At 38.4% G+C, this 25840-nt stretch overlaps 1 protein-coding gene across 7 annotated transcripts; it reads right to left on the reverse strand.

The window, feature by feature from the left end:
• Nucleotides 1-246: 246 nt before the first annotated feature.
• RNASET2 (ribonuclease T2) lies at nt 247-25557 on the reverse strand. Of its 7 annotated transcripts, none has more exons than XM_035538622.2 (11): nt 25337-25557; nt 24644-24868; nt 20878-20982; nt 18370-18436; nt 12862-12914; nt 11883-11940; nt 10923-10993; nt 6479-6592; nt 4300-4345; nt 4015-4089; nt 247-2085 (listed from the first exon to the last, which is right to left on the reverse strand). In XM_035538622.2, the coding sequence occupies exons 3-11, from the start codon at nt 20964-20966 to the stop codon at nt 1894-1896; spliced, it is 765 nt and encodes a 254-aa protein (XP_035394515.1). In that variant the 5' UTR covers nt 20967-20982; nt 24644-24868; nt 25337-25557; the 3' UTR covers nt 247-1893. The 7 variants fall into 7 exon arrangements, with proteins under 7 accessions (XP_035394515.1, XP_035394513.1, XP_035394510.1 ...); XM_035538620.2 differs by having other exon boundaries at nt 12862-12917; nt 25337-25542; XM_035538617.2 differs by lacking the exon at nt 25337-25557 and adding an exon at nt 24978-25187 and having other exon boundaries at nt 12862-12917.
• Nucleotides 25558-25840: the final 283 nt, after the last annotated feature.

A 25840-nucleotide genomic window follows, 5' to 3' on the forward strand; every position in this document is an offset into this window, starting at 1 on the left:
GTCAGTGAAATGTCCAAAAATTACTGATAAGCAGTAGATTATTTCTGGTCTTTGAATAAACTTTTGTGCTCTGAATGCATGCAAAGTTCTCACTGAATTCAGTAGGAACTGTGCAGATACAGTCAACAGCAGGATGTAAGTATGAATCTTAGTCTGACCATCCAAAAATCACTGAAAAAAACATTTCTATCTCAGATTTAATACAAACAGCACTTGAAACCAGTTCAGCCAAGAATACTAACATATTTAAAACAGCAGTAAATTTATTCCTTTATATAGCAAATACCATGTTGCATCCTTAGCCTTTTCCCTTCAGAATTCCACAGTTTTGATGACAAAGGTCAGTTTCTAGTACTTCCAGTAAGACCCTAATGGTGGAAGGGGAAAGAGCAACTTTAAAGGCTGTATAGCATACCTCAAATCGGTTACATTAGTTATACTCCTGCTCTCAGGAAGGAAGACATTTTGAAAGAGACACCCTCACTTTACTGAAATTTAGACACAATAGAGTGCAAAACATATTTATTACTTTTTTTTTTTTTTAAATCCATGTTTCTAAAGTGAGAACTTGAAAAAATGACAGCATTCTGGAAGGGCAAAGTAACTAAGCCTTAAATGAAAGAGACAGGGGCAGTCAAATTGGGAGTAAATGTGAATGGTTTCTAAACCCAAAAGATATGATAAGTATGTTCTTAACACTGCATTTGATGTTTTTACAGTTATATTTTTCTAACAGGTGTTTCTTTGAGCCATAATTGTCTTTTGAAAGACAATTTGAGACACTTGCATCAACACAGAACTGTGTAGAGGATATTATCCAAATCTGGTCTTATTTGGAAACATCCAACTTTGTGGCTTGTTATCAACTGTTAATGGACAGAAAAGCACTACTGCTAACATTTGTACTTTTCACTGAAATTCCTGCAATGTTTACTGCTTACCTATAAAAAGCGGTTTATTGGAGCCAAGTGATTTTGCGACAATCTCATTTTCAAATAAAAGTTTGGGCATGCACTTCTGTGGGAATGTTAAATGTTCAAATACTATAAAAAATTTAGAATAATGTGTTTCTAGGGTCTAACATTATTTTCCTATACTAGCAGTAACTTAAGATCTGTCATTCGTCACGATTGTATGAAGTCACTGTAACAAAGTCAATCTAAGAATAGGCAAGGCTGCAACTAGAGGCTTCTGGGGGTCCTTTTGGCAGAGAAGCCAAGACACGGTGAATGCTATTTCATTCACTAAGGAGTTATGTAAAGGTTGTCATCTTTGGTCCTTTGTGATCTCTGGGTGAGGAAAGGTTTAATGCTTCAAAGGATGTGGTCTTTACTTAGAACTTCTAGAAAGCAAATTTACACAAGGCAGTGGGTATTGTCTGGGAAAGGATCTCCAGATAGGTCTCAAGTTCTTCTGATCTACAATATTTTCTTCTCAAGAAATTGTCATCTCATCTCAAGCTGATAAACATCCTTTCAAAACAAAGAATGACTTAATTGCTCTCACTCACTGGCATAAAACAGAAGTGGCTAAAGTAGCAGACTTAACTGCATATGAAACTAAGAAGTCACATCTCTTGTTTGAACACTTATTCAAATTAAAAATGAGCCAAAAAGTCCAGGCTGAGCTATAAATGAGATACTGATCCCATCAATATCAGAGCAACAATTCAAGACTTCAGCCTATGTAACTGATGCCACAATACAGACCCTCCTTCTTTAATGGCAAAAGATTTTTTTTTTCTCCAGCAAAAATCCTCACAGCATCCTGAAATAGACAGGTTTTTGTAATATTGCTAAGTCAAGACTGTTTTCCAAGGTATACTGTTCAAGGGATTTGTTGTTGTTGTTGTTGATTTGTTTTGTTTTAAAAGTTTTTCGAATTCTTGTGGCTTCATTTGCGATGTTGGACCTGTGAAGGATAATAGACTGGAAGAGTGTCACTGCAGACAGACAACTCCCGAGTTCCAAGCTGCAAGTCGGTCTGCAGTCTGTTGGATTCACCCTTCGGCTCTGTGCAGTTTCTCAGCTGCAATTCCTTGGTGAAGCAGAATTCAATCTGACCAATTGTTTGTGCTTTTTCACCCTAGAAACATGAGGAACAAGATCAGCTTATTGTGGAGAAGACAATAAACCACTTCTTCAGATACACTGCCTGTCTATTGAATACAGTAGTGCTTGTTTGTACAGTTACCTCTTGAAAAATGTGAAGGGGACAGGTATTACAGGTATCCGCTTCAGACAGCTTATAGCGCATACTTTTCTTTAAGGAGCAAGCAAACAAGAAAACACATTCCATCACCATAATTCAGTAACAGTTTGGGGAATCTGCTTAACTAGTAAGCCTCATTATGAAATGCTGCAACAGATTATCATAGAATCATAGAATGGCTCAGGTTGGAAGGGACCTTAAAGATCATCTAGTTCCAACCCCCCTGCATGGGCAGGGATACCACCCACTAGGATCAGGTTGCCCAGGACTTCATCCAACCTGGTCTTGAACACCTCCAGGGACAGGGCATTATCTTAGCATTTACCAAATTTGTCTAGTACACAGAAGCTGTTCATCTTAGAGAGGAGCTCTGTTTGAATTCTGTGAATATTAAAGGATACTTCTGACCCAAAATTCATCTTTCCTCAATTTTTTCAGAAGAATGGGAATTGAAGCAAAGAAAGTTCACCAAAAAAAGAGAAAAACTTGTTTTTTTAATAGTTTTTTACTGAAAAGAACACAGAAGTAGGCTGCCAAAATTAGCAGAAATGTAATTTCTGGACTTCAGAACAGACTAGAGAAAAAAATATTGACTGGAAAGAAGGAAGGAAGGCATGAAAATCTTTCATATAGGAAAGGAGATTATAAGAAAAGTCCTAGAGAATGCACACATATAATAAAGAGCACATGGAAAAAAAAAAAACAAACTAATTTTGAAACCACTATGAACACAAGATAAAAAATAAAAAATGTACTCTTTTAAAAATTTATTTTAGTTTGGGCTTTTTGTTTTAAGAAGCCTAAGAACACTGCAATGGAGGGGATAATATGTTTTAAGTGTCAGAGTCTCCATATATGGCCCTTCAGGCATTGGTAACATTGGGTCTCTAGAAACGGCTACCTTGGGTAGCCTGGGTGTCCTCTGTCCTTTCTACTACCCATTAGCTTCAGCTGTTAATCACAGGAGATCCAAGCTGTAAATTACTGTCACATAACATGAGCTGTATCCCTATTGTACTAAAAACAATGGCAGAACTACGGTGAACAGAGATAGAAACTGGGGGTTGTGTTAGCTCTGTATTTCTTCAACATCAAGAGGTGGGTCAGGGTTCAAACCACATTCAACTCATTATTTTTGCTGCTTAGAGCAAGTTAAAAATACATTTTAAAATAATTTTATCCTTGAATTCTTTTTCATGTGAAGTGACATCTGAGTACAAAAACCTCAGAGCACTACTAAAGCAAATGAGCTGACAACACAAGAGCTATTAAACTCCAACAGCAACTGCATCTTGGCAAGTTTTCGTAAAATTGCCGTCTGTGTATGGGCTCCTTTCAGCTCATTCTTGTTGGTTCTAGTAATTTGCTATACAGCAATTAAGCTTTAGCAGGAGCAGAAAGTACTCAACTACAGTTCACTTCTAGCATGATGGTTACAGCATTCATGCAAGAGATGAGGGTTCAAATCTTTTAAGGCAAATAGGGCTCTAAAACCCAGAGCTCCTATTTTATGGGTACCTATCCTAACAGCAAAGCTGTTACGTAAAGAATGGATAGTTCCTCCATTAACAATATTTCTGTGTTAAGAAAAGGCTACAGCTCAACATAAGCTTAAATTCGTGGTGTTAGCATGTAGACAATGTTTTTGTGAACTCAATTCTAAGAATTGAGCAATATCTGATCTCTAAGGAGCTGCACCCAAAAGGAACACCCAGACCGTGCTGCAGATTTTTCACTATTTTTGTTTTTTTCAAAGAAAGTGTTTATTTGTTTGAAAGTGGTAAAGCGTGTGTTTGTTTTTACCTCTTCTGGAGGAAGACATTGGATCTTTGGTGTTACACCATAAAATTTTGTAAGAACTTCTTTTATGGCAGTCATCTGAAAAATGAAAAAGCTTGTATAATTTATTAAGTCACTAGCACATCTTCCAACAGGTCTCACATTTCTAATTTTGCAAAAAGTTTTAGAAAAGCACAACTTAAAAAAAAAGCAATTAAAAAAATAAGACCATTTACTCTCTAGAAATTAATTAACTTATGCTGAAAGAAGAACACGTGGTTTTGTTTCATATAAAAGATTGCTTCTTACCTGGTAATATGTACTGCTTGGCTTTATCCCAGCTTTCTGGAGATAACTGAAACAAAGATAGAATACATTTTCATGGTTCCTATATGCAAATATAGCTTCATAACCATAAGGTAAATGAATAATCTTAATGAGAACCCGGCAAGCATTACAATGAGAGGGAGCAAAAGAAACTTCTCCTTCATACTCCGCCAGGCCAAGGGAAGGTTTCCTTTTCCAAAAGGCCACTGCCCACCCAACTTAGCAGGGTCAGCACAAACCCTCTCCCCTACCTTAGTTGAAGGAGCTGGAAGAGTTGAGTCTTCAGAGACAGCTAGGGGAAAGGACTATGCTACTGTCATTTGCTGGATCTTCATATTGCTCTGTTGAGTGCCAGGCAGGGCATATATTTTAACTGTCTCCTTTCCCCTGCCCCAAGCCATACCCCTGTGCTCTGACCCCTGTGAGGGAACTGAGGCAGATTTGTGAGGGCACTTGACACACCCTCGTGTTCTAAGGCAGGGAGGGCTTGCTGGGACAGGAGGCGCACAGCACACAGAGAGAGGCATGTGCCACAAGGATCAACATCAAGGTCAGCACAGATACATTTCCAAAATTACTTTGAAAGGATGTTTTTTAATAGAAAGGTTGCCCACATAACAGAAACAAGGTAACTCTCAGTATCTTGTAGCTTATATACCCCTTCCTTTAGATTCATTCTTGAGAACAACTTGAAGTGTGGACTTCTAAAAAGACTCAGGACCCAACAGGTTCTCAGTATTCAAGTCTCAGCTTCTCCAGTAATAACTGGGAAGGTTCAGCATCTCTCAGGATTTAATCCGTAAGTGCTAATAATGCTCAGCCCTTCCAAGATCAAGTTCTGCACTGGAGAAATTTAATCCAATTGTCTAAAGGTCTACCTGTTTATGGAAGTCATTTGACACTGCGTATGAGCAGGCCAATAAAAGAGATGATGTTCTGTCATTCTTACAGGAGCCTGTATGACATCCTCTTTTTAATAACTTCTCATTTGGAAAGTTTTAATCACTCTAACACTACTTTTTCTCATAAAAGTATAAATGAAGCACAATGAGAACATTAGCAGTCTTTACTCTTTTCAGTGAAGATTAAATTAATTATGTTCATTTTTACAATGCAGAATATGCTATGAGCAATTAGCCTCAAGATGTTTCAGTCTCTATTATTTTTCATTACACACGCTGATACAGAGTCTCATAATCGGTCACTGTGCCATCTGTAAGATGTTTTAATCACACCATCACCGCTACTTAGGCAATTGACTTACCAGACATTATTAATTTTAACACTACATTTGGCATGCTCTTAAGCACTGTGTCTAGAAAAATATGATTAAGTTTTACAAGACACCTGCAAAAACAGGAGTGGGATGGAAGAAAGACATTTTCTTTGTGCGTATGAATGAGACTGTTAAAAGAGACTGCTTGGGCAAGACACTGACAGAACATGAACTGTTTTTTTTTTTTAATTTTATTTTTTTAAATATACATTTCTAGATACAAAAGGACAACTTTTCTCCTCTCTCAGATACTGTCTTTTTACACACACACACACAAAAAAATATTGGTCAACAAATCTGAGTCGAACCCTTTCCCACCCACACCAAGCATTTATCAGGAAAGGACTCTGCACTTTTGACATTCATTGGCAGCCACGTTGTGTATATACAGCGCTTGGACACATTGCCCTTTGAGACATCCTCTCTTGCTGGTAGCTCTCAGCCCCTTCCCAGGATGTTCTGCACAATTTTGCCTGCAGCTTGTCCTTCCCTCTGAGCAGAACACTGCTTTTTCTAAACATGGTTGAGTGCTGGGCATCAGTATGACTCAGAGGTCTGAGAGTTTCAGTGCTTGGTTTAGAAGTCTACAGGTACCATAGCTTTTGGTAGTGAGATATAGCTGATACAGCTTCTCAAAATGTTCTGGCTTACATTGTCTAAAAGGTTTCTGTGAAGCACGCTGCTGCCTTAACAGACTCTGAAGGGACTAGAGACATTCTTCTCAAAGTAGACAACATCCCCTCTGAATTCCAGTACCAGAAATAATTTACGCTAAGACTGATTTCCCCTCTGCCGTTGAGATGATTATACTCATTTCTTAAGTTAGATTTTAAACTTTTAGAAACTATTTGAAGTAAGAGCAGACCATAGAGTTCACTAACATACCCATTAAGGTCAACACGCTGGTAGAGCTCCAGTGTTTTACCAAAGTATTTCTTCTGAGAATTGAGGACCTCAAGTGTGGCTGCACAAGTCCCATGTTTCTCCCATTCATGTTTCCTATAGGAAGTAAGCAAAATTCAAGTTTCAGATAACATTATTTGCAGATATCAAGAACCTTGGTAAATCTTAAATCTTAAAGTCAAGAATCTTAAAGGGTTTATGTAAGAAGTATGATATTGCACACAAAAAATACTGCTCACACACAAAAAACAAAGAACAAAACCATCACTCCTACCATTTGAATTACAGCATGGAACAGAATGCAAAAGAAAACAATTCCTGTAATTTGAAGGAAGACAAACTCAAACAGGACAAAAAATGTTAAATTCAAAATACATTTGTATTAATTCTTAAGTTTATTGAAAGACTAAACAGTATATTTTTAGTAAGACCACCAGTTTTTATTTTGTTTTTCAAGTTTTCATGAGCCACTTGTATTAAATAAGCGTCAGTTCAGCAGATGTGCACAAATATTTACCATCTAATCACAAATCCCTAGCACTACCAGAGCATTCCCTGACCTTATGATGTCTTAGTACCTCATGGAATGGCAGAGAAGCACAAGGACAATTTTTTTTCACTTGAAGATCTGCCTTTGAATTGTCCATTCATAATAATTAGATTCTTCTTAAGGAATGAAAACACTTTGACTAAGTTATGCTTGCATCTAGAGAAATTTGTATGCTACTTCTAAACAGAGAATGAATAAATAAACTTGTAGTGTCAAGAGATTTGAGGAAGGAGAGAAGATTTTAACTCTAAGTTCCCAGATTCAGCCTAGTTGAGTGTTCTCATCTTGGTTGTAACACTCAACTGCACATTAAGTGAATTGCTTACCACCTGCAGAAGTCCACTTCACATGGGTCAAAGAGCAGGTTTCCCAAAAAGGGACTTGAAATTACTGATGACAGAAGAGACTATTTTTTTTTTAAAGAAATTGAAGCTATTTCAGGTAAACTTGGCAAGAGATATTGGCTGAGCAGCTGGTTTGGACCAGAGGCAGACAACAGTCAAATCCAAATAGCTACTGGAGCAGCAATAAGCTGGAGGCAAGGATTTGCATGTAGGATGCCTATTTTTCTTCAGAAAAATATGTATTTATGCATGTGTGTAAACCTTATGGTGTTACACCTGTCTTTTACAGTCTGTCAGTGGCATGTGAATTTAAATGTCCTGCTGTTTCCAGAAAGAAGGCAGAAATAGAGGGCCAAAGATCTGATGGTGCTCAAGAAGTATATCATTGCTAACATGAAGCTGCTGTTGGAATGGTCTGGTCCAGTTTGCACTGGTCACAGGGGCCAGGCCATGGGGCTGTGGGGATGCTTAATAGAAAGGCACAGAGCTACCCACAGACAGTGCCTGTGCTTCATCAGCTGCAGCAAGCCAAGGACACACTGGGACCAAGTTTTTGAATCAGTCTTTTGAGTGTTCCAGACTGGAGAGAGAGTTTAGAGTCACTATAAAACAATTACAGCAACTTTAAGATAACATTTCTTTTCACATTGTTACTTGATTTTTTGCAGCACAGCAACGTGGAAAAACAAAGTGACGCAGATATAGCTAATTCTGACCGCTGGAGCACAGGCATACAAAATTTCACCTTCACCTCTTCCACTTAAATGCAAACTGAAGCAGGTAGGAAATGAAGGAGTTGTCGGTAACAGGGAATAATAAACAGTTTGTTTAGAAATTGAAAGAATTAACGTCTCAGTGAATAGCACTGAGACATTATCCTTCATGTAGGCTGCAACTGACAAGGTCATTTTACTTGAGCCTTAACTCATATGCAGAACATAGCTTCTTGTATTCACGAAGACCAGCCCCCCTTCTGTAACTCTTCATAATTATAAGCTAGGCAGTAACACAGAGTGTATATGTTACAAGAACTTCGTGACATTTTTTCCTCCTCATAGGACACAAGTACTTTGGCAAGCACGCAGGAGTGAAGGTTGCAGCGTTAGATTGGGTGCCACTACGTAATTTGTCCTTCTCCATAATTTTCTTGATAATGCTCTTAAGAATAAATGCTACACTTGCATACCTGGAAGCTAAATCCTACAAATGACATCTTAAGGGGCTGCAGAAATGCAAAGGAATGAAATAGTAGAACTCATTTGTGTGGAAAAAATGCTAAACCTCAGAAGAGATTTTTCTGCTTCTTATTTATGTACAACAAGGACAGAGTTTCCCCAAGCTCAAAGTCATGGAGATACGGTAGACAAAGTTGGAAGCACATCAGATGGATCCAAGGACTGTAGAAAACAACCCAGCTTGAAAACTGGTTCCTTGGGATAGGAACAAAGGTCTGCAAGTGCTGCCCGCAAAATATTTAAGATGAATGTGTAACAGTTTACAACCAATTTCAGTTAGTAAATTTTGAGATCCAAAGCACCCATACCCCTCTATCCTGTTATAAGCAATTCAACCCTGTCCAGTTCAAATTCTTGGGTGGCAATTGCCACAGTTCACAAGATGAACACAGATGAGCAATTATCTTTACAGAGGCACCCACAACCATTTTTCAATACCCATGAAGAACCCTTATCTCTTCCTTTAAGCCAGAACTACAGTTAGAGATAGACACATGAAGAAACATACTATGAAATTACAGCAGTCATGGAAAAACCCTGATATGATACAGTGAGATATCCAACATCCATTTTGCTTGTCACTGCTTATGTTCTTTATTTAACTGAGGTGCCTTCAGTGTACAACAATGAAAATCAATCAGATTTACTTTCAGATTCTCTTTTCTGCCATATTGGTCCTTCCTTTTTTTTTTTTTTTTTGGGGGGGGTGGGTTGTTTAACACTAGAGATAAACACTTTTAAAAAAACTTGAAGTAAATATTTTAACTGAATTAAGATGTACAACAGGACTTTATTAGCTTTCAACTAGCTTAAAAACTTAAAAGCTTGCATTTACAAAATCTGCAATTAGAACTGCCAGTTACAGTGCACTTGTCACCCTACTGAAAGGGAGTGAATTACTCTGTCAATCAAAATATTGGTTACGGTGTTCTAATCTAACTTTTCTATCACTTTTATACTAGTGACGTTTCCAGGTATTGAAATAAGTTCTGTTTGCTAGCCTTGAACTGAAACGAAAAAGACTTTGTATCTGTTTATACCTACTGTCTACCAAAGTATCTCTGTTAGTAAAAAAAAGGACTGGTATGCACTTGTTTTCATGAACAGGTAGGTGTTCAGGGCATGGGAGGTGCTAGATTTAGGACACATTTTCTTGTTCTTATTCCAGGAACAGTTTAAATTGGCATAAACTTGTGATACCACTGAAAGAGGCAGTCATGCTCTCCTTGGAATAGTGCAAAGAGAAAGAGAGATTACCACTTTTGACATTTACAAGTTCAGACTGCCATAAGACACTTGTAAGACCAGTTTAGGACTTGGAGGACACGGATCTTCTGTAGAACAAGGACAAGACTAAAATTAACACCCATTCCCTTCAAAGTTCTTCCTTAGTGACACAGGGAGGAAATAGTGCTCCAATCCAAAGGAAAGCCCCAGAGGCACTTAGAGCTGAGACAGCTAGAGGCAGCAGCATTTAAAGCTATACACTCTACATCTTATCTGATGTTACTGCTTTCACAGTAGATCTGGAAGAGCAGATTACATTTGAGTGTATTATTATAAACTAAAATCACAGGCAACTCAAACTGAAGCCTGTGCAAACTCATATAATACTCACACTGCTCTTCAGTCCAAGTGTCTGATGATTTAGAAGTAAAGAGAGACATAGTGAAGAAGGAAAACTGTTGTCAGGAGAGGTATAAATCTTTCCTATAAGCCACGCAGGTTGATCACTAAACAAATTCCCACTCGATCTGATTTAGGCTGCTAGGAAAGTAAAGAGGAAAGTCTGCAGGGAAATGGCTAGGACCATACAACGAATCCTATTTGCCCATTCCTTCCTCTGTGTGAAAGTCGAAAAGGAAAGGTCTCTCAAAGCCAGCAACACAGTGAAGGCAGTTAGGACGAGGCCTGAGAGCTGCTCTTGCAGCGGGTTTTGACATCCCTAGAGCACAACTGCTATGCAGATTTAAATGTGTTAGCAGCAGCTGCTTCTCTTCCCTGGGGACAAAGAGAACAAACAGATTCTCTCTCTCTTTCACCAAGTTCCACTTCTCCGAAATTGCTGCCATAGCCCCTTCTTCAACAGCATGCATTTTGCAGGTGCTATAGCAAGAAAACTTTAAGAAAAAAAAAAAAAAGGGGGGGGGGAAGATGTATCACTTTCAGTGTCTTCCTGTATGCTGCTTAACATCCTCATTCTCATGCATAACATCTTACCTGAAGAATTACTAATTCAGATTGGCTTTTTTTGTAAAATAATATCCAAAATACTTTTTAATGTTGTTTGTACTCACCAGAAATGGGTACGATTCAAAGATGAATGAATTACATCTGGCCAATAGCGTCTCATGTCTGGCATAAGATCCTAAAAATAACACAATTTATCAATAAAAACTTACCTGCAGTTGAAAAACTATTTCATACACAATCTACATGTATTGATAAATTTTCTAAAACTGAAGCCTTGTCTTTCAATAGCCCCAAAAGAAACATTTACTTGCAGAAAAATAAGAGAGGTCCTTTTCCCCATTATTCTGAAAATGCTGTTGGTGGTGCTGACAGGTAGATGTGATTATCTGAATATATTAATACTGACACACTGCCTTGAAGTAAAATTTTCCTTTTACTGTCCCCGCAGAAATTGTTCAATCATGGAGCTTTTCACAGCTGTAGACTCAAGTTTCCCATCCCCGCTTACATGCGGGGGTGGAACCTCATGGCCTCCAGAGCCCCCCTCCAACCTCAACCATTCTGTGCAATTCTGCAAATTAAACATGGATATTTTTAATAAATAAACTTCCTTTTTTTTAAAAAAAAAAAAAAAGAGAGGACTATTGCCACTGGAGAAGACACATAGAAACTCTGTCTTATTTTCTGTGTTCTGGTTTTCCAGTGGAAAATGGAACGGCGAACACAAAATGACTGTACATTTTTTCACAGGTACTTGTTACCACTGGAGAGCTGTGCCTATGTTCTCTAGACTTTTTGGTAAGGAAGAAGTAGCTGAACAAGACAAATCACGTCTGCAAAACGGAGTATGAATAGCCACTAATGAACACAAGCACTGCAATTTCAATTCATACCAGAAGCACCTAATGCATTTTTTGACTCCTTAAAAGAACATACCTCTCAGCAAACTACATTAACAGCAATATATTATGAGCTACAGATTTTGCACATAGGAAGTGCAAAAGTAATGCCACTCAGCTCTGCTTGGTATGACTTTTTTTGGTTTCTTGTTTTAAAATAAATACCTTAATCTCTGTGACATTGAAATGCCATGTCCTATTACATTCTTCACTTTTGTCAGGCCTAGAAAAGCAAAACAGAAGTGAAAAAAAGATGTTTTCCAAGTCACTAACAGTAAGAACAACATATTACTAGCCTGAATCTTAAATATGCAAGATTATAGCTATAAATTTGATTTAAATATGCAAGTAATCCATCAGCATCTACAGTGTTTTATAAGTAAAAAAATACTAATCATTATATAAGTTATAGCTAAAACTTTTCCCATGTAGAAGCTCTGAGGCCTTTCAATCCATCACCCTCTGTAAACGGTGCATAGGAGGAGTAATGATATGGAAGAGTCTTGCACATCATGTCACTGATGACACTGACCTTCCCAACCACTGCACCAAGTGACGATTCTGCAAGTACCACCAGAAAGTCACTGGAAATCTATATATAATGCTGTTCACCTTTCCAGGACATACAGCTTACCAACCTCCTGTCCTGAATTTTCCCTATGTTTGTCATGAAAACTTTCAAACTGCTGCTATGGACAATAATTCCAGGTAGTTTATTCCTTTGAAACAAATTCGTTTTTCATGTACTTTTACAATATTTGTGCTGAGTTAAGGTACTTAAAGGCACAGGCAGTCATGAGACATTAACAAATCCTGTGTACTCAGAAAGAAAAAGAAAGAGGGGAAACCATACTTCCCTTTCTGTTTGAGAACATCAGTGATGTTATAAAGAGTAGTATAAACAAAATGCTCATGTGACAAGAAGATTTTAGTCGCTCAGTGAATCACGGGATATACAAGAGTGCACAATAGTTTTATATCAAAACATAGATTTTGGATTTCCAGAAAAACAAAGGCTTTTGTTTGAAGCAATTATAAGATAAAACAGATAGATTGAGCGCTTCAAAAACATCACTAAACATCCCTATATGAAACTTAAATTTCAACGTTTCCAGGTTGAAATAAAAACAATCTACAATCATACCACAGTCCATGAATTGTCCAGTATTCCGGCGGGTCTTGACAATCATTAGCATTCTGCTGTGGAAAACAAAAATATAGAATATTTGTTATGTGTGTCCAGGGATGATGGTTTATAGGGAAAATAAAAGCTCATTCACTGGTGGCCCAAAGCACTAGTAAGACATGAGAGTTTTTGCTTGCCCAGACCAGTTCAAGTGAACTCCAGTTACTTGAACCTGTTATGAATTGTGTTGCTTAGCTGACACCAGCAAGCACTAAAGTTTTGAAGCGGATTAAGTGAACACCAGGGGGGGATCCTGATTGGGCAGTTATGAAAAGAAGACAAAGGACAGGTTCTGAGCTAATAGGAAGTAGTCTGATCCGTGCTAAATGAATAGAGCTAATTCTACATTTATCTTATATTCTAGGCGGCAGTTCTAAGTATTTTTCTCAACACTGGATCTTTTCGAAGAGTGCAGAACCATTAAAATAAAATTTTAAAAAAATCAAAATAAGCTATAATATTGGACAAGCACACTTTAAGTGTCCAAGAGTACTTTTGGTCTTATATTAAAAATAGAAAAAAAATACAAAGAGTAGATTAAAGTGTTTTGACTTGAGGGACGAGGAAAGGGAGAAAGAGGAGGAAAGAACATATACATTCCTACCAACTGTACCCCCAGCCAAAACTTCAGATAATACAGGAGAAATAGCCTAAACGTTAACTCTTTTTTAGAGCAGAATACATATTCCTCAACAGACAAACAAAAATTTCTACATTCAAACATCACAGAATAACATTACTATATTTTCCTTGATTAACCTGCTTAGTAATTAAGGCTCTTTTTAGTAAACACTTTTCTCCATTAAATAACAGCCTCTTGAGACTTTCCTTCCCCAAAATAATTGCTTTCCTTTTTAGCTTGCATCACATATCCTGCCTTAATTATGCTACAATGCCTTTTATGCGATGCTGGAACAAGAACAGTGTAGACAAGTGCAGAGAGACCTGTAATCTCACTAATTGCCTTCTGCATGCCACAAACCAGTGGCTGCAAAACTGCAGCATCTGCAAGACTTTCATGTTCTGTGCCCATTTCCTTCCTCTTCCCTCCTGCCACCAACAAATAGAAGCAATTAAACCCAGCAACAGCGTTTATTCCTGACAGGTTTTCAGCAAACACACTTTGGAAGCATCTAAACGATACTGCTCTTGTAACGACACAAGCTTTGTGGAGCTGAAAGACTGCAGCTATCCAGCCCAAAATACAGTAAATCAATAGCCAGTGGCTAATCACCCCCTGAAAAACAGCCTGCCAGATAATCAGCTTGTGCAACCAGGGTGGGAACAAGAACAGTGCAGTTGTGCTTCTTACCCAATCTTTTACCGCAGTTCCCATTCAAGCTAAAGGAAACCCCACAGCATTTTAAATTTAAGGCAGTTTACTCAATCAGGGTTTAGACTGAGACCCAGGACCCATTTTGGTTCCAATCTGAAACAATATATTCTGTAGTCAGAAGGAAAGCTAAATGGTCAAAATGTGATTAGACTGCCAACATCTTAAAGTCTCCCTAAAGATCAGATAGGACCCCGCACTGACTCTGAAAAGCTCAGTGGCATGGCACTAGAAGTCACCAGCTTGTTTCCAGTGGCTAAAAGCCTCCTCAAGCCAGTTGGCACCTAAACACTCTGGGTAGAAGTGAACGAAGAACTAGTGTCCTTTTAGCTTTAGGTCTGTGGGACGCCAGGAATCAGCTCTACCCTATTGCAGCATTAACCCAGTTAGCTATTTTTTCCACACATTTCATGATATTGTTGGTGTTATGCTGCAGGCTGGCAGCACCATACAGTCAGTGCCACCTGTGACACAGAAGGTCACACACAGCATTTTGGCCAGCTTCATTCACCTTCCTTTCCAGTTCTAGCCATGGTATTTTTCCAACGTTTCCTTTAAACCAATATTGTAAAATAAGCAAACATCATCCTGAGAAGCTGGGTATCCCTGCTACTTCTTCAAAACACTTCGTGTTAGCCTTCCTGTTTACCATATACTGACTGCTGAGGGACTGTTTCAAACTCAGGCAGCTGCCAACTTGAAATGGAGTTACAAACATGTATTTACAAGCAGGCACTGGACCTCAGAAACTCTTCCAGATCAGGTTAATTGGAAAAAGGAACATTGTCTTCTCCTGTTTTAAAATAATTCGACAACCAGACCCACCCTAGCTAACTATGTGGCCGGTAACACTGAGACAAGCAGCAGCGGGCCTCTGCAGCACCGCCATGCTGAGAGGAAGCGATGGAGCCAAGATGGCCGACACGGAAGGGCCACTGAAAACTGTCAATGAAAGGACTGAATTTAGAAGATTGTTTAAAAAAAAAAAGATTGGGAGGAGGGAAACAAAACATATTTACTTTTTGTAGGACGTTTTTCTCTAGCATGAGATAACACACAAAATCCTTTTGTGTGTTTATCCTTACAGCACGTAGCAGAGACCCGCACAAACAACTATACCAGACATTATTCACATAGAAGTTGGAGGCGTAGATTAAGAGTTATCTTTGGAGTTACACTGGTATTTAGGAAAACGTTTTCTCTTCTGTTCCAAAATAGGATGTCTAGTGCTTGACTCACTTCAGAGGTAGTTTTATATACAAGCATACACAGAGATAAAGGAATCGTTTTACCTGAGAAAGTTTTTGATCTAATGCTTGATCATAACACTGAACTGCCATCCCCTTACTCCCTTTAATTCTTTCTATATTATGCAACTATTTTTTTATCAGAAAAAAAGAAAAAAAAAGAAGAAAAATAGTGGTTTTATTCTTCCTTTAAGTCTTCGCTACACAACTATTTCCAGAGACTGGAATTAGGAAAATCTTTTATCTCATGAAAAAATTAATCTGCTGCTTAACACTACATTCAAACTTGAATTCAGGTGGCTCTGTTCACCAGCTTATTCTGTTGTCCTTTCTTTGATTCTTTCATTTAATCAGCACATATATATAGTAAAAAGATCACAACCGGGTTTAGTACCCATTTCTTCATAATCCTTCCCATTCTCACCACAGCAGGAACTGAATAGCATACACACTTGCATCAGATTTGCCCCATTTCACAAGGGAACACCCAGAAAAGATCTTCTCTTTTTACAGTCTCCAAGAAACAAAAGCTGTAATCATAACATTTCTCTAAGTTCTTGAATTAAAGATCTTCATAACTCCATAACAGGTGAGGAAAAAGTCCCTCTGGCTGCCCTCGACTTGCTCCTACTTCCACCTAACAGGATTCACACTCATTTGAGACTGAAAAGTCTAAGTTTGAACTTACCACAGTTTTTTTTCTAAAACATGTACTTTCCAGTTTAATTGTGCAGATCACACTCGGTATTAAAAAACACACCAGTTGAACACAATTGCATACAGCTTACAGCACAGGAAGAGCCGAGAGATGTACAGTTTCAAGTTTCTAGCATGCTGAAATGTGTCCACTAAATTTTAAAAAAAGGCCTTTCAGGACTCTGAAAACCTTAAACGCTTTTTGATGCACACAGATATACAAACAAAAGAGGAGTTAAGATGCAGGTCATCCACACACCTATCAAGAATACAGTATGAAGTGAAGTCCCCAGTCTGTAACCAGGTTCCTTTACACAGGAAGCATAAACTACTAAGTACTTGCACAAAGTCGTGTAACAAAGCTTTTTGTAAACATTAAGTGATATAATGCATTAAGCAATTTCCTTCACCCAGATACTGTTTTTCCTTTTGATATCATGTCAACAGTTTTAAACTGAAGAATGATATTAAAAATATTTCCTTACTGAAATAAAATAGCAATCATACATAAATACACTGAAGATGCTGAAGAACCCATATACTTTTTTTAAGGAAAAAAAAAAAGAAACAGTAGAATTTGGGAACCCCTCTAAGTTAATACATAGCTTAACAAAAAGAAAGCTGTTAGAAGAGTAGAATTGGAACTCCATTTCTTCGTATGACTCAGGGAAGTGAAACTGGGCAAAAAGTCACTTCACACGATTTTAATTTCATGTTTTCTTCCCTCCTTTGGGATGCTTCTGTCAGAAAATCAGAAGGAATCAACATAATGTGTAAGAAAGCCTACATTTTCTGAAGCTTAATATCCTCAATTATTCACTGCAATTTCACTGTAAGTAAATACAGGTTATTTGCCAATTTACCAACAGCATTACCCTAGAATTAAGAGTAGCAGCCCACACATAGTGCCCAAACTGATTGTTTTTCCTCACTCTTCGTGATTCTGCATCTCATTCACTTACACAGAGGGTTTGAACTTCTACTGACTCTGAATGCCCACTCAAGCCAGGTGCTACATATTCCAGAAGACCAACACCTCTGCCTGAAGTTAGTTACAGTGATGTTTGTTAAGCAAAAGAAAAAAAAGAAAAAAAAATCAGACAAAGTGCATCAGGTCTCCCTCTGACCCACCTCAAAAAAAGAGCAAACAAACATAAACCAGAACAATGGCCACTCCTTGGTCTCAGTTAAACGCAGAGCTTTCATATTGTTATCTCCCCTATACGTTTAACTAATGTAAAGCATATCCTTTTCTCCACAGAAGTTTCTGGCATTACATAAGTTTTGCTGCTACTGCTTTTATATGTAGTTCCAGAAATAGGAATGAGAAATTAAAAAGTACCTAGAGCATTAAAAAAAAAGACGCTACTATTGTAATAAATAAACCTAAATGTCCCAGAAGTGGGACCTTTTGGGCTCCAAAACCATTTGACTGAGACTAAAGCTTCTATATTACCCTCTGAGTACTTAATCCCTGTGTCAGTAAATCTGATCACATCTTCCACTTTGAAGTACAGCATATTTTAATTCAACTATATAAGAAGAGGCCTTCAAAGATTTCCTGCATTAAAAAAATGTTCTACTTACCAGATGGTAATAGGTATTTAATAGCAAAAGGTGCATAAAATTACAATGCTTATTTATGTTCTTGAAAGACATATATTGGGAGGCTAGGTTCATTTTTCATTTCCACCCCCAAACACAGAAATGCTCCAAGACACCCACAGCTTTACAGCACTCTCTTTTTCCAGACCAAATCCTTACTTGATGCGTTATCATTAAAACTTTGAAGCCAACATTATAAAACTAAACCTTGTTGTGCAGCAGACAGTTTAAATACTAATCTGCCGTCTTCAGTCAAACAAGGCATGCAAGTCTGCTTACAGAGTCTGGTAAAAGTCTAGGACTAATAAGAGATGAAAAAACATGTAACAATTAAGACAGAGTACAGTATGTCCCACATTGACTATTATAGTTGTAGCATGCCATGATTCTCTCGTTTACAGCTACACTAGAGAAAAACTCAGAAAGTTACAAAAGTTGCACCAAGATCAGTCAACCCTTTTATAAAGATATAGGTGTGTAAACAAGACTAAATGCTTAAGGGGCTTTATTTACTCTCTTTTCAAACATTTATTGTGCAAGGCTCCCTTTGACAGGATAAAAGAGAATGAAACACAAAAATCTCACCTTACATACAGTCACTGGCCAATGATGAGCAAGATAAAGCTTCTTCCAGGTATGAGGGTGGCTGTCACTGGAGGAAGAAAATATATTTTTTTTTCTCAAGTATTTTAAAAAGAACAACACCTCCAGTTAGCAGCACAATGTCTACTATATATATATATATATAGGATAACACATTGCCTTTATATAGCTGGCTGGTTCTGTTTACAGCTTCTATTGCAATAGAACTGCCAACTGCGCAGGACCAAACTATAACAGATCACACAGAAACAGCATATTTAGAAACCTGCTAATACCCCCTCATTGTTAAACAAATTCCAGGTCTGGCATCCTATCTCCATATGCTTCCTATTTCTTAAGATATGAAAAAAAATGTGGTGTTCTGTTTTATATTTAGGAAGGTGCCTACCAGCAAGCTTTAACAACAACAACAACAACAGATATTTTCTTAGGATATTAAGAATCTTCTAATTCTGCTTGATGTATGCATTAGCTAAAAAGAAAGCATACAGCATTCTTGGAATTGTAAGTACTCTTCTGAAATGAAAGACTACAGACAAGCACAAACAATGCAACTGACACTACAGGAGATATAATTTGATCTGGCAAGTGTCACCAACCTTTCAGACAAAAAAAATTGAACAATAAAATCAGAATAAAAAAGTAACAACCATAAACCTCAGAAATGCTTAATTCATTATTTTACAAACAAACACTGCATTTTTAAATGCTTAACATAAATTAACTAATTTTCAAGTATTAAAAAAATTATGAAACTGTGACACAGCCTATAAGACCATACCTAAGAAATAAAGAAGGAATTTCCCATATTTAACAAAAGCACTTGTGCTTCAAAGCCTTTTAGGATAAAGAGATCTATAATTCACAGAGGCATAAGTACTATCTTATTCCGACACAAGAAAAAAAAAGTTTACAAATTTTGTTTAAAAAGTGATGTGTGATTTGTTTAAAGTGACACTTTAAAAAGCATCTTCAACACTTCTACAGAAGCATCTTCATTTTCCAACAATTCCAAGCAGACATTCTGGATAAACTGGAAGTGGATAAAAACCTGTTGCTTCAGACACTACAACAGATGCATTAAAACAGATGCTATAAAGCAACCACATTAAGTAACTAAATTAAACAACAGGTGAAAAAAAAAATAGCAAAACTGCGACTTGTTCAAACTGACAGCACTATGTGCAGAAGTGTCAAAATAATTATTCTCTGGAAGCCAGTAGCCATGTCTCCTTGTTTGTGCCTGCTGGAGTTTGTATTAAAAAAAAAAAAAGAAGTTGTATGGGAAAGCTATTTCTCAACTTGAAGGAGTAGGGATATTCTCATGTTACATCAGTTCCTTTTTTTTTTTTTCCTTCTGGTTTTGCTAGTTTGTAATGGTCATGTTAATTCTTAAATATTCACATGCATATGTGTTTTCTAAATAATTTAGCCAAATAGGTCTAGAACAAATCAGGCATAGTCACAATGAAAGCTATTAATGCTTCTAACTGTTTTTTACTGTGGAAACTGTTTTTGCTGTGGAAACCTGAATACAAGAATTCCCTAATATTGTAGAGCACTTAATTTCCTTGCTTAGAAAAATACTATCTTTCACCGGTATTTGAAATTGTAGGTGAATTTCCACAATGACGAGCATGCCAAAACAAGTTCTCCTAAAATGAGAAATTAGCCTTTTTTGGCTAACGATAGATCAGAAAACTGATTTAGGTTATTAAAAAATGTAAGTTTTAGAAACTTAAGCTTAGTACTAGAAAGGGTTTCCAAGAAAAGCCATTTTAAACACATCAGGAATGTCTCCCTTTGTTTTCAACACAAGTTACCCGGGCGCCATGCAGTTCAGCACTGTGCCTCTATTCAGAGCTGCCACTGTTGCCACCATGGCCAAGCCATAGCTCAAGTCCTGTGATTTTGAGAAACCTCAGGACAGTGTCTAAGTCACCAACAAGTCAACATCTGAGCCCAGATTTTGCCAAGTGCAGCAACATCCAAAAGGCTGCACACCTAGCCCCAGCTGGGATGCTGTATGAAAAAGAATTTAAAATTAATGGAACTGAGAAAACAGCATGCAAAAAGAAAAAAGAAAAAAGTCCAACCAAACAAGCAGAAGTATACAGTTGGTGCAATTCATCCCATAGGAGTGATTGCAGTTTTTACTGGTCCCAGAATTAGTTCTCTTTTTTGTCACCATTACATTGCAAGTTTAAACAACTTATCTAAAGCAAAACTGTGAAGCTTTTAAGTTTAGCAATTGTAATTTAAGTTTCCCTCTTTTTTCACTTTTTCTTAATAAAGCTCTCCTTCTAGGCATGCCCTCCACTCCCCCAGCTAACGTATGTGAATCACTTTACCAGTCTTCTAAGAAAAGCATAACACATCAAAAATAGCACATAGTAAAGCAAGAAAATTTACACTCATTAGAAGTTAAACTATAATGTTCTGCCTTTAAGAAGTAACTATTAGAGGTTTCTTTTTTTAATCATGTCTTACCTCTCAAGGAATTTATCTGAAGTACACCAACAACATAACGCCATAGAAAAACAACCCAAAATCCAATAGTGCAGCTTAGCAGGCTTCATTTTGTTAATCAGATAGCTGTAAAAAAGTATTTAAAATAAATCTTTTACTTATCCAATGTTCTTAATTGCAAGTGTAGAAACACAGAAAAACAGAAGTATATCAGAAAAAGCACGCAATATCAACTCTACATTTACAGCAATGATTAAAATGAGGATCTCTTTCAAGGCTATGCCTGATTTTCCAGTTTTTATATTCTAACTTTCATAAACTAATGGGCGAGATCAGCTTTGAGGGTTTTTCTTTGGTTGATTTGGGTTTTGGTCTCAGAAGAACCCCTCTCCAATAAACAAAGATGCATACATTTTCCACGCAACTATACTTTAGGGTAATGTAAGACTATACTTGTGGTCAGCTCACGTGCTGGGAGTGACTCATTAAAGAAACTTTGAAGTTAACATTGAACATTCACGTTGGATTGCCCAAGACTGACATTAGAAACTAAACTATGATGTCTAAGGATGAAATTGCCTCTAAATGCTACTAAACTGATGATTAAAAAAAAAAGTGCTGCTAAAAACAAATTGGTGCCAGTTCTTGTTATAAACCTGTAAGAGCCTCTACAAAAACAGGCACTTGACTGGTCTACCTATCACCTTGTGAACCCTGGAAATCAGGGGAAAAAAGCAAACAAACAGAAAACCACCTTAACTTTCACCAACAGGCAACTTTCACTCAGCACAAGTCTAAAAACCACAAATGCCTACTATACAAATACAGCACAGCATTTCAAATGCTGCCTCTTAGATGCCAGAAATAGGAGCACAAGTACACATTTACACGCAATTTTTAACGCCTTACCAAACCTACTTTCCGACTTCCTCATTTTGACAGCCCCACAGACTGCAGTACACGCAGATACCCTGTGTATAGCCTATGCCCCCTTCCAACACCACTCACTACACAACTGATACCCCTTTTTTTCATGAAGGTTTTAAAATTAATCCTCTCTTATAATGGCCAAGAAAAGCCCATTTTGACAGCAGTAAAGACAGTGCTGATTCAGCCATAACAGCTAACTTCAGGAAATTCAGTGCAATTCTAATCCACAGCTGTTTATAAGCAAGAGTCCATTTCTCCACCATTATCATGCGGCTCTGGACCAAGTTATGAGCCTGACACCTGCAGTTCTGCAAAACACCTGTGGCAGAGCTCATCTACACAGGAGATGGACTCCCAGCTTGCAAAATGTGTCAAAAATTCAATACTGGTGCAGGGTTGGGGCAATAATTGTCTAAGTTAACCAGATAGATTTATTACAAATTTTTGCCAAATTGTGAGGGAATTGCAGCCATTAAGCTATTTATTTCTTTCAAATGTTAACGTTTCTATAATTTGTGATGGATATACATATTATCAAGGTAAACAGCGTGGCCTACTTTAAGATAAAATATCACTTAACAAACCTTACCTGACAACTTTTTCTAATCTAGTTTCAGAAGGAGACAGAGAGAGAGAGATGCAGGATTTTCATTAATGAGGTGAGAATGAGCACAAAAAAATCATGAAACTTACTGTGTGCTATGTCGTATACAAAAGTGATTAATAATGTAAAACTAAATTTTGATAAATAGCCAAAACAAAACCATTTCTGTCATATAAGATGTGTTATATTCACTTACTGTACACACACACACACACAAAAAATCACAAGTAAGCAATTAACTGCAGGGTATTCAATTTCCTCAGGAGTTCTGCATTTAAAGTGAATTTGAGTCTCATCACATGAACAGCAGGAATTAATAAAGTGATATTGAGCTTTATAGACCTGTTTATGATTTCACCTACTGTTATTTTCATTCCATAATCAAGCAAGCAAGACTAATCTTTCTGCATGATAAACCACCTAGCCAAGTTAAAACATTGAGACACATAAGGAGCCTTCACATAAGATTCTGCCCTGCCTCCAAAATGACATTTCTTCAGACAGCTCGAAGTACCAAGTAAAGACAATAATGTTACACAGCATCATCAGAAAGACTACACTGTAGAAGGGTCTGGGAGAAAAAACAAACATCTTCAGGAAGTAGCTTGTGAAAGAAAAATAAGCTAGCAAGCATTATGACACTTCTTTTGCAAACTGGTATGACTTCACAGGGCAGGCAGGCACAAAGAAATGGACTTTTTCCAGAGACAAAGTTGCAAAAAAGCATAAAGGCAATAATCTACTTTTTCATTTAAGTCCTTCATTTGGTCAAATAACAGCCTGATTGAGGGCTTCAGAAAATGCTGTTATCTGATCAATGGAATAATGTTTATTCTGCATATTGCTTTGCCCCCTGAAACTGGAGCATAAGGACAACAGGGACAGCAAATAGTTCTAACAGCCTCTAAACTTTTATATAAGGACATTTTCCACTGATAAGCAATACATGCTGAGGTTTTAGTTTGGAAGACCCTAGTGGAAACTAGGAAGAAAACAGTGGAGCTATGGTGACATCATCATGACAGACTAGGCAATTTACTTGAGTTCATCTTTTATCAGTCTGTGAAACTGATGGTGGGAGGGGAAAAGTGTCAGTCTCACCTGAAAAGCACCCAAAGGACACAGGCCTGAGGAAATACACATTCAAATTAAAAATGTATTAACAACTAAGATGTATGAAGCGTGTTCATGTTTTAATGGAAATTTACTTTTGTTTAGTAAATTACAGTGGATTTCTAATTCCACATGTACAAGGGGGAAAAAAAAGATTGGTGTGTAATTAGCATAAGATATGTTAATAAGAGGAAACATGAATTTTTTTTATTATGAAAGTTAGTTATAAGAAGTCATAATATTCCAAAAGATTGTAATTACGAGAACCTACAACTTAAAAATGAAACATGCACAGAAGCACAAAGTCACTACTTGAAACTTTAAGTCTATTGACTCATTTTCCCTATAGATAAAAACCCAAGTAATAAGAACAGCTTCAGGATGATTCTTGGTTTACTGTGTCTGGATACCAATGCAGAGCACTACTGTGTGTGTTTGTAACTGTCAGGATGAGCCCACTTTCAGCTATACAAACATTGCTCAGTGCTGATGTCAAAATTACCTGCCCAGACTTAACAAGGACTTGGCAGAACTTGCTCTTGTAATAAATACTGACAGGATCTTTAACATGTTTACTGCTGTTCAAATTCTAATACAGCATGTTGAAGAGACTGTTGACATAGCACATGCTTCTTTTGGATGTCAGCAATTAGCTTTATTCTACTCCCTTACTTTCGTTTTGGCTTTTAACAACTAGCTTGACCAATAAAGGTCACGTAAAGTTTCCTGGTTTACATTTAGTTCAGGCATATAGACTCAGAGAACAGAAAAGAGGCTGCAGAGCAGCACTTAGGCATTTGTGAGAGGACTTACATCGCTAACAGCATAGTTCACAGGCTGCTTGATGTCGGCAGCAGTGGCTAGAGAGCACAGGGCAGCTCAAGCTACCTGGCAGCTAGCAGCGCAAAAAGGAGCGCCCAGGTTTGGTGCCATCTCAAGCAGGGGAACACACGCTACCTCTGCCACAACAAGTTAGACAGCCATGTTACTAAACCGTGTGTCAGAAGCACTAATTTATTTCTAGCAATGCTCTCAGGTCTAGCAGTTTTTACATTACCTCTCCCGGCTACCCACTCTTTCCAAGTCTGACTGCTAAGTAACTAGAAAAGCACTTTAAAGATTTCCAAACGCAATACTCACGTCCACTGTCACTGCAGCTCTTTAGCAGAAATTTCTCACCACGTCTCTCACAAAGCAGAGCTGGGGCAGGAGGGGTTTTGGAAGGAGCCTGGGGCGAGCTCGGTGCTGCGCTCAGCAGCTCCGCTGACTTCCTGGGGAAGTCTCGAGCAAGGCTGCACGCGTGCTCTGCTCGCACATTAACCCGCACACTGCTCCACTTTGGGCGCGGCGTTGGAACTTTTTTTCCTGTGGGAAAAAAAAAATAATAAATCACATTTTAATACAGAGACATTTCTGCAAAGGACGCAGCACAGCCAAGACCTCAGAGAGATGACTGCAAGTGACAAGAGGATACCAAAATTGACAAGTGTTCGTCTCCACCTCCACCTCCACCTCCACCTCCACCTCCACCTCCACCTCCTCCTCCTGGCCCCGGAGGCTGAGGGCGGAGCGCACCCGTGCCGCCCGCCCCGGAGGACGCCGAGGCCAAGGCCATGCCTGGCCGGGCCGGGCCGGGCCGGGCGGGGCCCGCCTGCCCGCCGGGGATCGCGCTTCCGCCCGCTATGGCCGGGAGTCGCCGCCTGGCCTCCAGGCGGCCGAGGCAGGGAGCTGCTGGGCCGGGGTGTCCCGGGGAGGGGTCCTCAGGCCGTGCGAGGCCGCTGCGTGCCCTAAGCGTGCTCAAGCAGCGGGTGAGGGGAGCTAAGGGACGCTGACACGTAGCTGTGCTTCCTCAAAATGCCGGGGGAGGCTGGAAACGCCGGCGGTCGGCTTTGGAAACAACGGGCCGCTTCCCAGGGAGAGGGAGCCCAAGGCAGCGATCACAAGGATCCCAGACAAGACTTGGCTGGCTTCTTTGCTGTGGCAAACCACACAGCAAACACCTGTCTCTCTGGTGATGCGTGAATCGTAAATGCCATGTGTGATTGTTAATGCCTATTGTGTACTTTTGAGCTACGGGGGATATGTCGCAACCGTCCTCCGTGAATATGCTTGAGAAATATGTGGGCAGATCTACTTCCACAAGCAAAACAGCAGTTGTTTTGAACAAAATAATTACAGTCTTTGTGGTAAAGTCTTTGTTTAAAGTTGCATTATTATTCACCGGTAACATATTCTAGTTATGTTTACACAGTAACAAGGAGGATGAGGCAAAACTAATCTTTGCCTGCCTTTCTATGGAAATATGAAAATGTCATGCTGAATGGAGCCAGTGATCCA

Source organism: Cygnus atratus, chromosome 3 (assembly GCF_013377495.2).
Source record: "Cygnus atratus isolate AKBS03 ecotype Queensland, Australia chromosome 3, CAtr_DNAZoo_HiC_assembly, whole genome shotgun sequence".
In the NCBI taxonomy this organism is placed as follows: domain Eukaryota; kingdom Metazoa; phylum Chordata; class Aves; order Anseriformes; family Anatidae; genus Cygnus; species Cygnus atratus.

Coding starts and splice junctions, on each gene's coding strand:
- RNASET2 (XM_035538620.2), bottom strand. CDS start 20,966: ATGAAGCCTGCTAAGCTGCACTATTGGATTTTGGGTTGTTTTTCTATG. Junction 10,994..11,882: donor TCAATGTCACAGAGATTAAG/GTATTTATTTTA, acceptor TGTTATTTTTAG/GATCTTATGCCAGACATGAG. Junction 2,086..4,014: donor AATGTCTTCCTCCAGAAGAG/GTAAAAACAAAC, acceptor TCATGTTTCTAG/GGTGAAAAAGCACAAACAAT.